Here is a 14,592-nt window from a genome sequence, read left to right as displayed (position 1 = left end):
TAGGATTGATTGATTCACCATTAGCTAAGAATGTCCAGGTGAAAATGCTGAAACATGGGAATACTCTCAATGGCATGTTAAAACCAGCCTGAATTTGGTCACTTTATGCATCCCATATATCTCTATTTCTTTATCTTATGCACATTCTTACTTACTTAGAAATGATGTGCCCTTTGCTGTTCAGAAAAACACAGAAAAATTAGGTTTATTACTTGATTCTGCCACCTGTCTTCGTTTTGTCTATTTACTCTATGGATGCCACTGCATTGGTCTGTGCAAGGACTAAGGGCACCTAACAAATGTTAAATGATTACACATTACCATGACACTTCATGCCTGCAATGTGTGTAAATTTGCACACATTCACTGAGACAACTGCTCTGAGACTTAGGAAGTTGATGGATACATATCAAAGAAGTTTATATATGTATTAAAGATATATATACATATTTGTCTAAGTGAATTATATATACATGAATATTTTTGTAAGTATTATTTTATATTATTATTTTAGGGTAGTGTTTTTTATAATCCAATAGCAGGTGGTCATGATCAGTATTAAAAAGATGAAACAATACAAAAAATCTGAGGAATTGTACATATTAAGGATACTTACTATTTTATATAATATAGACCCATATACATACATACTGGATCACAATGGAAAATGTGTTTCTTACTGTGCTTTGGGATCAAAACAGCTTGAAAAGCACTGTATTCAGTGTGTTTCGTGATGAGATGGAATCCTTCATAGCATTCTTTCTCTCACTTCAGAGATTAGACATGTTTTGCTTTTCACTTTACAAATGTTTATTGAGCAACTGCTATATGTTGGTTGAGGGTCAGGTGCTGGTGCAGGGAGAAAAAGAGCAATCTTACTTTAGGGAATTTCTACTTATTGTTACACAGATGTAAGGTTTTAAACAAAAGCTTAAAAACAAATTAATGCTAAATCAATTATAACTGTTCTTAATGTGCCTCTTGGCCACAAAAACGTATGTGGAATGGGTCAAAAGTTCTCAGGAATGAGACTTCACAGAATACTAAGCTTCTTGCTGCTTCTCATCAATACCTGGAGAAAGTCAGTATAAAATCTATAGCAGCTGAGATAAGAGTCTCATATATGACAAGATATATTTCTTTTCATCTACCTTGTTGTTGATTTCTTCTTTCTTAGACTTTTTGACAAGAAAATAATTTTTTGAGGTACCAACATTTGGGTTGTGGCCACAAAAGTTACCCTTCAGGACTACTTTTCTCAGGAAGGAGATATGTTCTTGTCAAGCTTTAGTTGATAAGGAAACCATTTGTTATGAAACTATGTTATATTTATGTATTTGACAGAAGGCTGAAATGAGAGGTTTTACATTAAAATACTAAATACTTTATTTAAAACCTTAATATGCAAAAAACTCCCCCCCAAACAAAACCAAAAACCCAAAACAAAACCAAAAACCCAATACTGAAAAAAACTCATCTGTTCTGGTGCTTAATATCAGCCACAAAATAATCTAAAGAGTTTCAATTCTCCTGGTGCTCAAGTCTCTAATACTGAACCTTAGTATAAAATTTTACATTGTAATTATAGTTTTTATTTCTTCACTCTTCCCCTCTCCCACCTCAAATACTTTAAAAAATGGCATGTAATGTTTAAAAATGATGACATTTCAATTTAGAAATGCTTTAGATATATGTTATTCTCTGATGAAGTAATTTTCTGAATATGTAAAAGTTTTATTTTATAAATGATATATTCTGCTCTTCAAAATAGAGTAGCCTTTAGAAATAACATTGGGAAAGAACATATTATTTTTTTCTACTCTGGTCTTTTTGACAGATTCAGTAAATCTTACAGTTTCTAGTATCATTTGCAACTTCCAAAATCAGACCAACCATACCATAGGTATGTATTTTATAGCAGCAAAAATTCAAGTTTTCTTATTTTTTTCAATTACGAGCTTTAAAGTTTAAATGTTACTATTCTGGTTCATTAGATCATGGTTCATACACACTTTCTAGAAATGTGAGAAAACAAAATATGAGTCACCACATAGTTTTGGAAAATAAACTCAAATGATTAGGTAATGGGTTTACAATTGTACTGGAAAAAGCTTTGTGATGAAACAGCCTTTTCTAGTCAATCAAGATAATCCACGTTTGGCTATGGCTGAAGGTGGCTTGTATCTTCCCAACTCTGTTCAGTGATGTCACTTTAGTAGCTTGAAATCAGTCACAGCGGGAGTTTTTAAGACTACAGAAATCAGCAAAAGCTACAAATCAGAGGTTCTCTTCCCATTCTGAAAAGCCGTTAAACATTTCCCAGCACATCTCAGGCAATTGCCATTATTCCTTTAAAATCCAATTCAATTCTTTACTATTCATAAGAATCTTATTCTTGACCATCTAAATGGTTGGTTGGTGTTTTCTGTATAAATCTGTCTTTCTGGAAAAAGATTTAAATGTTTCACATTAGTTCACAGTAATGGAAATCTTAGACTTTCACTGTGAACAAATACATAAGGCTGTGCCCACGGAGAGGGTCTTACCTTCTTATCTAGGCATTGCACCCTTTTCAGAAAAAAACTGCTCAAAATTTGGATTTTTACCTTAAAGAAAAGTATCCTGTTTTTAACTTAATCCATACTTAAGCAGCAAAATACCCAGACTTTAAATAGAACCTAAGAGACTTTAATTCTGTCAAAACAGCTACAATTCAATGATAGAAGGTTAATTAAAATACTTTGTAAAGTATGAAAGAAGCAATTTTATTAGATGAACTCATTTATTTGACACATTAAATTAGGCAAAGAAAAATATATGCACTGCATAAGAAGAATCACATTCTCATACTACCTGAACACACAGCAGTGGTCAAAAATAATGAATTGTGGAATGGATCCCAGGATTTAATGCAAAAACACCCTGTACAGAAAAACTTCAGGCTTCTAACTTCACTGAATCCAGTACTACACGTGCCTCCTTATATTCCACAGCTTCTTCCAAGTCTTTTTCACTCTCCTGAAATGAAATATAATAAAAATTAGGTTTATCCTTCTTGAACTTCAGTACTTTGTTATTTATTACTCAGATATTACAAACTATCAATGTAAGCAGCTCAAAAGTTAAAATAAAAAGGATCTGAACTCTCATCTAAATATACTATAGTTCTACAAATTTCCAGAGAACAATTGTGCTCTTTCATTACAGATAAGGAAAGAAATAACAGGTTTGGTTTTGTTTCACTGTATATTCTCATACAATAAGTGAAAAAAGCATGGTCATCTAAAACTATTGGCATTAAGTAATTAAACTGAAACCTCAGAAAAATTTTAAGAAATGTATTCTCACTTTGTCACCACATTGCCATAGAAATGAGATTACTAATGCACTAAAAGCAAAAATTTGTTTACATTCAGACTAAAATAATCCTCCAACTACTCACAACAAAGAAGGTGTCACACTAGAGTTAATACAATCTTTGACTCAGAAAAGTGAACCGTCTGCTTGTTAATGAGTATTATGTACCCTACTACAAGGAAACAAACTACTAGTATCTTTCATTTTCTGATATTTAAAGATTGAGTTTTTCCATACTATATACAGAAAACTTTGACTAATCTATTGTAACAGTAATAGATAAATAAAGTAACATCATCTAAGTTAATGTGCGTGGCAAATTGTTTGATTTTTTAATAAACAAATGCAGCTAAGGTCAGCAATTCACGTCAAGTCAATAAAAGATGGAGACACACAAACAGTTATAGAGCAGAGGGAATAAAGTGTGTGTATATCCATCTAATATGAAAATTTAAAGCAAAAATGACTGAGGATTTGCTTAATTCATACTACAGGTAATAATTTCTTAAACCTCCATATTACACCTAAACATGTGTTTGTTCTCTGTCAGGAAATACAAGCTCTTTGAGGGTAGTAGATATACTGCTGAATATATCTCAAACACAAATATATCAATCCAAAGACAGTATTATTTTTTCAAGCAATTTCTGTTACTTTCTCAGCAACTAGATTAATGAGAGAAAAAAGTATTTAAATTGTTAGGAGACACAAATGATGCTTCTGTTTCAGGTAATATTTTAATACAGTAATTATTTCCTGCTTTCGTCTATCTTCTATTTTAAAATCAAAGTTTCATTTTTGGCTTTAGAGAGAGTTACCCTGCCTTTAAAAGGTTCCTATAGATATATATGAGTTCTGTGTCAAAAGTAAAGTAAAATGTGAGTAATTCTCTCCTTCTTTTTTTCTACAGATTTAGTCCTAATATTATTTTGGTGGGAAAACAGATCTCATTCTCTTTCAAGGAATACATATTTATATTCATCCTGAAAAAGCCTCACATTATTTTTGTAATATAAGGAACAATGAATCAGGAGACAGCTATGTAGCTAGAAATAAGTATTAGCTCACAAACTAGAAACATAAAATGAGGTTAGTAAAGGAAATGATAGAATTCATCAAATTATCATCAAGCAGCAGTAACAATTGGCTTGCATACAGTATTAGGCTTTCAACTCTACTAAGAAAGAAATAAGATGACTTTTCATTTTTCTTAGAATCCCTTTAAAAGTGATTCTGCTACTGTATCACAAGACATTTATACCAGCCAAGTATGATAACAGTGTTATCCAGCTCTAGGTTAATATGAGGGGTCTGCCTATATATTGCAGGGTTTCTTTTCCCCCCTCTCTCAAATAGATTAAGGTTTGAATCAGAAAGAATTCCAAAACTTTTTTAAAAGGGCCCAAATTCATTGGAAATATTTGGATCTTTTAAAATTTTAGACAGACTACTCACCTTTAATGTGTCCAAAAAGATCTTCATGTATGAAAACCAAGTAATTCAAGATATTGCTGTACAATATTACTAGGATGTATACCTACCCTAATAACTTAAATACATTTAATTAACTAAGTTTAAATAAAAAGTAAACATGCTAGACACAGTACTTTTACTGGAGGTATAACTTAAAATACCATTTAAACTCCATTAATTATTTAAAAATAAACTGATATACTGAACAAGCAAACAAAATGTCACCAACTAGCTTTCAGTGTTAAATATTTAAAATCTTGGCCTTCCATGTATTAGACTGAAAAAAAAAGTGAAACATAAGATACATAACTATTACTTACTAATAATTGCAGAAGGTCACTGTATGCAGCTTCCAACCTGCGCTGGCAATCTGGGATCATCATGCGGGACTCTTGCAGGATCTCCGCCTATAAGAGAATCTCTGTGAGACATGCAGAGATGGCAGAACCTATGTGTTTAGCTAACACCTCTGAAAATATATAGAGTGATTTAGAGGAATCAGAAAATAAATTATGGTTATGTTAAATGATTCAATATTTTGATTTTAACTGTGCTTATTAGAAGTTAGGAAGAATGACTGTCATACTATGAAATACACAAAGTACAAGTTTTAGACCTAAACCTTTTTGGGAATCACCTTCTCACACTAAGTGAAAATTAACTGGAAAAGCTTTTTATACAGCATTTATTTAAAAAGGCTATTTAAAATAAACTATTTCTCCTGCTGTCACAAAGCACCTTTATCCAAAATGGGATCAGCTGGTTATATAAATATCTCCTGCATCTTTTGAGTAATAAAGAAAAACAGTGTTCAGATAATATCACATGGAGATAATTACTGCATGAAGAAAGTTATTGAGTTATTGATCACATCGTGTGCTCACTGCAGGAGGTTCTCACTGAAAGACAGAGGTAAAGAAAAATGAAAAGCAAAGACCAGCAGGTTCATATTTTTGATGCTTATCATGCATAAAAAGTTATTACTTATCCTTGTGCTTCATTTTAGGAGAGAGATTATTCTCCCCATGCAGTTTGATCCAAATTACCAACCTGGCGCCCCTCTGAATCTGAACTTCTACTTCTGTCTATTCCTTGTGAAGACAGATACTACAGAATTAAACATAGGAATCTTTACTTTAGAGGATATTTCTGAACTTAAAAATCCATCATCTGAAGCTGGACTGTAACATATCAAATCACAGAAAAAGAAAAAAAAAGTCAAATAGATGACTGGGAAACCCAATCAATAAGAGAGTAAATATATGAGTGTCAGATGTTGGACCTCAAATAAGTCTTCTTTCAAAGGTGGTAGAAGAAGCTTTATTTCCTTAAACTAGTCTTAGAAACAGACATGAGATCATTTAAATGTTTATTTACAAAAAATAATGTTAGGTCAATACCTTTAGTTAAATGGGTACAAAATCTGAACTTTAACCAAGAAGCTTTATTACCTAGCTCACCTAAAATAAAATGGGAGGACATAATTTAATGGTAATCATACTATATTTTAACAGAAACTTTAATAAATCTTATTACTTTCTTCCTTTTCTTAATAGTTCTGTCATAGTTCACAATGTAAATAAAAATAAGAATTATAATATACAAGGCTGCTCTCTATCCATATCTCTTTCCTCAGGTGAAAATCTATTGCCGAACTGATAATTCCTTTACTACTAAGGTACAAGTTGGAAATTTCAAACATAGGATCATGACTTTATTTCACAGTTAATCATATTATGCCCTAATATTTAATCACTGCCACTAAATTATTTTTGTGTACCTTGTTAGTTTGAATACATGTGAAAAATGAGTGACTCAGATATTTCATTGGGTAAGTGATTCTTATTTCCTCCCCTATGTACTTCCCTTGAGAATAGCTTAAAGGAATTTAACAAGATAAAATGAATATAAAGAATTGGGTCCAAATGATCAATAGGCACAAGAAAAAATGCTCAATATCACTAATTATCAGAGAAATTCAAATCAAAACTACAATGAGGTATCACCTCACACCAGTCAGAATGGCCATCGTTCAAAAATCCACAAATGACAAATGCTGGAGAGGCTGTGGAGAAAGGGGAACCCTCCTACACTGCTAGTGGGAATGCAGTTTGGTGCAGCCACTATGGAAAACAGTATGGAGGTTTCTCAAAAGACTAGGAATAGACTTACCATATGACCCAGGAATCCCGCTCCTGGGCATATATCCAGAAGGAACCCTACTTCAAAATGACACCTGCACCCCAATGTTCACAGCAGCACTATTTACAACAGCCAAGACATGGAAACAGCCTAAATGTCCATCAACAGATGACTGGATAAAGAAGATGTGGTATATTTATATAATGGAATACTATTCAGCCATAAAAATGACAACATAATGCCATTTGCAGGAACATGGATATCCCTGGAGAATGTCATTCTAAGTGAAGTAAGCCAGAAAGAGAAAGAAAAATACCATATGAGATAGCTCATATGTGGAATCTAAAGAAAAAAAAAAGAACATAAATACAAAACAGAAATAGACTCATAGACATAGAATACAAACTTGTGGTTGCCAAGGGGCGGGGGGTGGGGGGGAAGGGATAGATGGGGAATTCGAAATTTGTAGATACTGACAGGCATATGTAGAATACATAAACAAGATTATATGGTATAGCACAGAGAAACATATACAAGATCTTGTGGAAGTTCACAGTGAAAAAAAATGTGACAATGAATACATGTATGTTCATGTATAACGGAAAAATTGTGTTCTGCACTGGAATTTGACACAACATTGTAAAATGACTATAACTCAGTAAAAAAAAATGCTTGAAAAAAAAAAAAGAAGAATTAGGTCAAACACATGATAAGCCAAAATGTATACTTCTAAAATTTGTTTGGGAAGCTTTAGTGTTGTCACTATAATGAACTTTAAATAATACTGTTCAAAATAACTTCTATCCATTATTATTCTATCCATTAGTAGAGAGCAAAACTCTTCAATTAGTCTATCAAAATAGGACTTTGACTTAAGTAGGGCCAAAGCTCAGTCTCTCCTATACACAGCCCCAGTTTATACAATAAGCTTACTATATATCTGCAAGATGCCAGGTACAGGGGATAGAAAGATGAAAAAGAGAAGATATCATCCTTCAACCCATATAGGAGAATAAACATGAAAATAAACACTTCACACTGCTTCAAGAGGACAGTGCCACTGGGAGCCAAAGGCATATTATGTAGTGATAACTATGATTTGGGATCCATAAACCACATCTCTATCAAGGCTATAAATCATATACTTTACTTTCCTATAATGAATTACAACTATCAGGAATAATTTTAAAAGACAGTATGTAAGGTTTTATTATACAGTAAAGACACCCCTCAAAATACCTTAATAAACTAAAAAAGTATTATCATTCAAAGTGTTCCCCTGGGAGGAAATCACTCAAATGACTGGTGCCTCTGTTTAAAATATCTGGATAAACTCAGTTCATTCTAGTGCCAGTTCATTCTAGTGCTGACTATGGCAAGGCTGAGGTTAAGTCAAGATCCTGGCACAAATATGAGGTACGAGGAATCTTGGAGGAACACAACAAGATGCAGTCCTACCCATATTTTATTGTTTTTAAAACAAGTTATGATTTTGGGGAGGGAAAGTTATTCAGGTAAAATGGAAGCTGGGGAAAGCTCAGCAAGGCTCAGATTATAACAATGAATAAGCTACTGAACTAAAATCTGATCAATTTCTTTTATAATCAAACATATATAAATTGGAAAGGAAAAGCCCTAACTCGCAGATCTTCATTTTTTCAGAAAGAAGAGTCTGTGAAATAATCTAAGCCAAAGTCAATTTCTTTTGCTGTTGATCAATTGAAACAAGATTTCTAGTTTCTTTAGTGATCCAAATCACTCCCGCAGGGCTCCCTATACCTATGATAATGTATAGACCATCTTATATTTGATATTGGCTACCTCTGGAACCAATGGTAACTGCATTAGTTTGTCAAACTGAGCTCAAGATTAGTCAAAGATTACTTGAATAATGGTTAAGTCTTTCCTACATGGTGGTAAAATGGTAAAGTGCTAATAAACATGTCAAAAAAATCCTTTTATGAATGAATGAATGAAAGCAAGCAAGCAAATGGTAACTATATGAGGTGATGTATATGTTAAGTAGCTTGATTGTGGCGAATATTTCACAATATATATTAAATCAAGTTAGAATAATTTGATTGTGCTCAATATTTCACAATATCTATCAAATCAAGTTATACACCTTAAATCTATACAATTTCAAATCATCAACTATACCTCAATAAAGCTGGGGAAAAAAGATATACAAATATTCTGACATAGAAATAGACAAAAAATCATAGATCAGAAGGGACGTAAGTGGTCATCTAGTCTAATCTCCTCAATCTACAAATGATAAAGTCAAGTCCCAGAGTGATTAGCTAGTTGAAAGGATCGTGACTCTGATTTCAACTCTAGCATGTGAATTAGTGGTAGTGACAGTCAGTATCCAAGTTGGCCCCAAGTGATCCTCATCTCTGTATTCCTACCCTTATGCAGTCACCTGCCATACTAAATTTGGTTTGGCACTGTGTGACCAATAGAATGTGGCAGAAGTGGCATTCTAGGACTGAAGACCTGAAGCTGGGTCTTAAGAAGCCTTGTAGCTTCCAGATGGGCCTCCTAGATAATCACTTTTGGGAAACCCTTCTCTTAGGACCCAGTCACCATGCTGAAGATAAAAAAAAAAGAAAGAAAAAGAGAGAAAGAATTCACTTAATTCACTTGACTTGTGTTTTGTGGGTACTGATGAATGGTTAAGGATGTAAGAAGACTCCTAGTGTCAGAAATAATCTGGGCGCTAAGTCCTGACATATCAGTAATTACTTAAATATGAATGGTCTAAATTCACCAGCTGAAAACGAGAGAATCATATATTGGATCCAACTATATACTGTCTACAAGAAACTCACTTCAAACATAATAAAATAGGTTAAAAATAAAACGATGGAAAAAGATGTATCATGCAAACATTAAAAAAAGAGAAGTGGTTATATTAATATGGATAAAACAGACTTAAGAGCAAAAAAATTATGAGGGACACAGAGGGGTGTTACATAATGATAAAATGATCAATCCATCAAGAAAACAGTGATGTGTACATACTAAACAAAAGAGCTTCAAAAATACATAAAACAAGAAATAATAAAGTTAAAAGGAGAGACAAAAAAATCCACAAATACAGTTGAGGATATCAATGCCCAACTCTTGGCAATTTAAAGAAGTACTAGAGAAAAAGAAAAGAGCAAAGATAAAAGAACTGAGTAACACCACCAACCAAAAGATCTGATTGACATGTATACAATACTCTACCTAAGAAAGGAAAATACAAATACTTTTCAAGCACCCATGAAACATTCATCGCAGTACACTATGTCCTGGGTCAAAAACCGACAAACACAAAACAAACAAAAACCTCAATAAATTTAAAAGTATCGAGATAATACATAGTACATATCTGATTATATTGGAACAAAATTAGAAATCAATAACAGAAGATAGCAGAAAAACCTTTTAAGTCTTAGAAATGAAACAACATACTTATAAATAACTGATGGGTAAATAAGGAGGTCTCAAGGAAACAAATACATAGATAAATGAAAATGAAAAGAAAACGTGTCAAATTTTGTGGGATTCAGCTAAAGCAGTGCAGGGAAATTTAGAGCACTAAATGCTCAGATTAAGAAAAAGGAAAGAACTCAAATTATAAATCTCAGTTCTTATTTCAGGAACCTAGAAAATGAAGAGTAAAACAAACCCAAAACAAGCAGAAGAAAGGAAATAATAAGTACAAGATCAGAAATCAGTAAAATTAAAAACAGGAAAAGAACAGAGCGAAAAAAAGAAAGAGCTTTTTTTTCCAAAAAAAAAAATCATAAACCTCTGGTTAAGACTGACAAATATAAAGTAAGAAGGCATAAATCACCAATATCAGTAACAAAATAGAGAATGTCACCAAATCCTGCAACCAACAGGAGAAAAAAGAAATACTGTAAGTAATTTTATAATATTGTCCATAATGCTTATAAATTCAACCACCTAGAAGAAATGGACTAGTTCCTAGAAAACTACAAACCACCAAAATTTAACTGATAAACTGAATAGTTCTGTAATCATGAAAGAAGTTTAATTTGTAGTTTCAAAGTTCCTGAAAAAGAATTCTCCAAGCCCAGATGCTTCCACTGGACAATTTTATTAAATATTTAAAGAATTAACACCGATTTTACATAAATCCTTCAAGAAAAGAGGAGGCAACACTTCCCAATTTACTTTATGTGATAAGTACTGACCTGACACCCAAATCAGACTAATACAATATATATAAAAAAGAAAACTGTAGACCATTATCTCCCATAAACTTAGATGCAAAAATCCTCAAAAAATATTAGCAAATCTAATACAGCAATGAAGAGAATAATACACTACAATCAAGTGATTAAGGAGGTAGGCAAGGCTAGCTCAATATTGAAAATTAATCCATGTAACCCACCTCACATGTTACATAGAAGTTGAAATGCTAAAACTAAAAACAACTGTTAACACCAAATGCTAGTCAGATTGCAGAGAAATGGAACCACTCAATCATCACTGGTAGGAATGTAAAATGGTACAGCCACTCAGAAAAGAGGGTGGTAGTTTCTCTTAAAACAAAAAATGTACTAATAAGACCCAGAAATTGCTTGGGCAATTATCCCAGAAAAAAAAAAAGTTAATGTTCACATAAAAAATTGTATATGAATGTTCACAACAGCCTTTTTCATATCATCCAAAACCTGGAAACAATCCAAACGTCCTTCAATGGTTAAACTGTGGTACATCCATGCCATGGACTACTACTTAGCAATAATAAGGAACAAACTATATACTCAGTGACCTCAATGGATCTCAAGAAATTATGCTAAGTGGAAAAAGTCAATTTCAAAAGGTTAAATACTGTGTGATTCCATTCCAACATTCTTGGAAGAGTGTTAATTAGGATTTAGTGGGTGGAGAGGACAGGGGCTATAAAGAAATAGCACAAGGCAGTCTTGTGATAAAATAGTTCTCCATCATGGCTGTGGTAGTAGTTACACATGCTACACATGTGTTGGAATTATGTAGAATTACACATACACACAAATGAGTACATGTATAATTACTGAAATATAAATAAGCTCTGTAGTATAGCAATGTCAGTTTCATGGTTTGGATACTATAATATAATTATGCAAGATGCTACATTGTAGGAGGAATGGTAAAGGGTGTATGAGACTTCCCTGAACATTTTTTGTATCTTTCTGTGAGTCTATAACAAAAAACAAAAAAAGCAAATGTATAAAAAAAACACCATTTATAAACCATGTTATACAACACTCTTGGAGGAAGTTGGAGGAAAAGAGGAATATAATAAGCAGAAGGCTAAAATCAGCATTTAGGCAATATGTGAATATTGCATTTATACAGCAGCCAGAAAAGGAAGGACAGCAGAATAACACTTTGACTGACCGGTATTTTGGCCTATTAGCGTCCTGAAGCTTCTGCCTAGTTATTCATTTTTAAAGAACCAAAACTGGGCCTAGTCCTGGAGAGAACAATTTTGGTAATCAATTTCAGGTAAGAAGTTTGATAGGGACCGAAAGACAGCATCGTATGTGTATGCTATAACACGGGGCTAGTTCAGAAGAGCTAGGAAAGCCAGAGCTAAATGGAACCAAGTGAGAGAAGAGCCAAGGTAGTGACAAGTGACTGAGGATGGCATTTATCTCAGAAGAGGAGGAAATACAGGGAGAGTAGAGAACCCAAAAAATCTGGCACTAGGCTTCCTAGGTATTTTTTATGAGGGGCATCAGCAAATGTCGAGAAACAACTGCTGACCTTAAAGTAGTAGGCAATTAGGAACACAGCAGTGCTTCTGGCAATGCAACTCCCCTTGCATATAATATAAAACATGAATGGCTGGCCACCGAACAGCTAAGCTAGGAAAAGGAACCGAGAAAAGCATGTACGCTGGGGTTAAGACAAGGTAAGTTTTCTTAAGACTGGGACAAAATTGCAATTGACAACTGTATACATTGCAGGTGTACAGAATACAGAATAGCAGCAAACAGAAAAATTTATCATTCTGTAATTAGATATGGGATGGTATTCTTGAATTTAAGTACTTGGCTGACTATGAAACTAGGAAATCATGTTATAAACCATGACCACTGTGACAAAAGAATTTTAACATGGCTGAGTGTAGAAACGGCTTTTGAAAAAAAAGTTTCCTTTTACATCTTGCATATGTAGTCAATGATATAACCAGTAAGTGGCTAATATTTTAAAAGAGCAATTAGAACACAGGATTCAAAAAAGAGTTAATTCTTACCTATCAAGTAGTGATTTTACTTAAAGATGATCAATGTATAAATACCAATGAAATAAAACAGATTCTGTGGTCATCTGTGACATTATCAATCTGTAGAATTGTATTTAGAAAGGAAACATTGCTCCCATTCCATGTAACTTACAATTCATGTTCTAGCTATAGGGCTATTTTAAAATACATTATGGGTGATGAAAAGAACAGGGCAAAGAAAAAACTAAGTAAGGTCACTAGCTACACAAGATGCAAAACAAGCCTGATGGGGTTCAAGAAGTATCTGGATGAAATAAGTGATACACCATGTTATAATGTTTCTCATTAGATGTGGGAAAATAATGAGGACATTAAAATGAGAGAGGTACAAATGTGACATGAAAGACATGAATATTTATGGAAGTATATATTCAAAAAGCATTTAACGTCATAATTCTAAGAATCAAAAACTTATATTCCATTGGTAAAACATTATGAAGAGCAGTTAATTCATAAAGGTCAGCATATTGGGGGACATACTATAGCAACATACTTGTTTACAAATCCTCCCCCAATTTAAGAATATCTGACACACAAATGTCCTTTGCTATATCACACATAGAGGAAGGCAGGCTTTCTTGGAAGCTCAGGAAATTAAAAAAGCTCCCTTCTTGGATAGCCCAAAGAAGGAAACATTTCAGGTACACACTCTTTTTGTACCAAAGAAAAATTCATTATAAGTGATTAATCCAAAAAAAAGTGATTAATCCATTTTAAGAATTAATTCTGGGTTACCTATGCATTATTACCATTTGTAACATAATTTACATGACGAAAACCACCGTTTGAGTTCATAAAGCTGATTTTAAAAAGAAGTCTTGACTTCCAATTGAACACTGAATTTTAAGTAAAGGAACAAGTGATGTGATGTACATTTTAAAGAGATCACCTGGTTGTTGTGGTATGAAAGGAATGGAGGGTTATCAAGAGACAAAGAGGTACATCAACTAGGAGGCTTTCGCAATAGCACAGGCAAGAATTGACAGTGGACTGGACTAGGATAGTGGCAGTAGAGTAAGAAATAGAGGGAAAAAGAAACAGAACTTGGTGATCAAAAGGAGACCCAAAAATTTTGGCTTGGGTATCTGGGTAAGTGAAGGTAACATTTATTAAGAGGAGGGTAAATAAGAGAAGGAATACCTTCTTGTTTTGGGGAAGTGAACTGCGTTGAGGGAAGACCAAGATTTTTATTTTGAACACACAAGGGATAGGTTAAATAGATGATTAGTTGAATATATGTATCTGGAGTGGTCAGGCCCAGAGATATAAATCTGGGAGATACCGGCACCAGAATGAATGTCAAGTAAGCAGAAATTCTGGGT

At 33.3% G+C, this 14,592-nt stretch overlaps 1 protein-coding gene across 2 annotated transcripts in view; it reads right to left on the bottom strand.

The window, feature by feature from the left end:
- Positions 1-2,740: 2,740 nt before the first annotated feature.
- Positions 2,741-14,592, bottom strand: part of TBCA (tubulin folding cofactor A) — a 75,011-nt gene continuing 63,159 nt past the window's right edge. For both annotated transcript variants that reach the window (XM_072958480.1, XM_031674745.2), the window contains 2 exons: positions 5,151-5,237; positions 2,741-3,018 (listed from right to left, as the gene is read on the bottom strand). In XM_072958480.1, coding sequence (XP_072814581.1) covers positions 2,938-3,018; positions 5,151-5,237 — 168 coding nt within the window. In that variant the 3' untranslated portion in view covers positions 2,741-2,937. The remainder of the gene's footprint in view (positions 3,019-5,150; positions 5,238-14,592) is intronic.

The sequence above is a fragment of the Vicugna pacos genome, chromosome 3, assembly GCF_048564905.1.
Source record: "Vicugna pacos chromosome 3, VicPac4, whole genome shotgun sequence".
In the NCBI taxonomy this organism is placed as follows: Eukaryota; Metazoa; Chordata; class Mammalia; order Artiodactyla; family Camelidae; genus Vicugna; species Vicugna pacos.
This window is presented reverse-complemented; position numbering and strand designations above follow the sequence as displayed.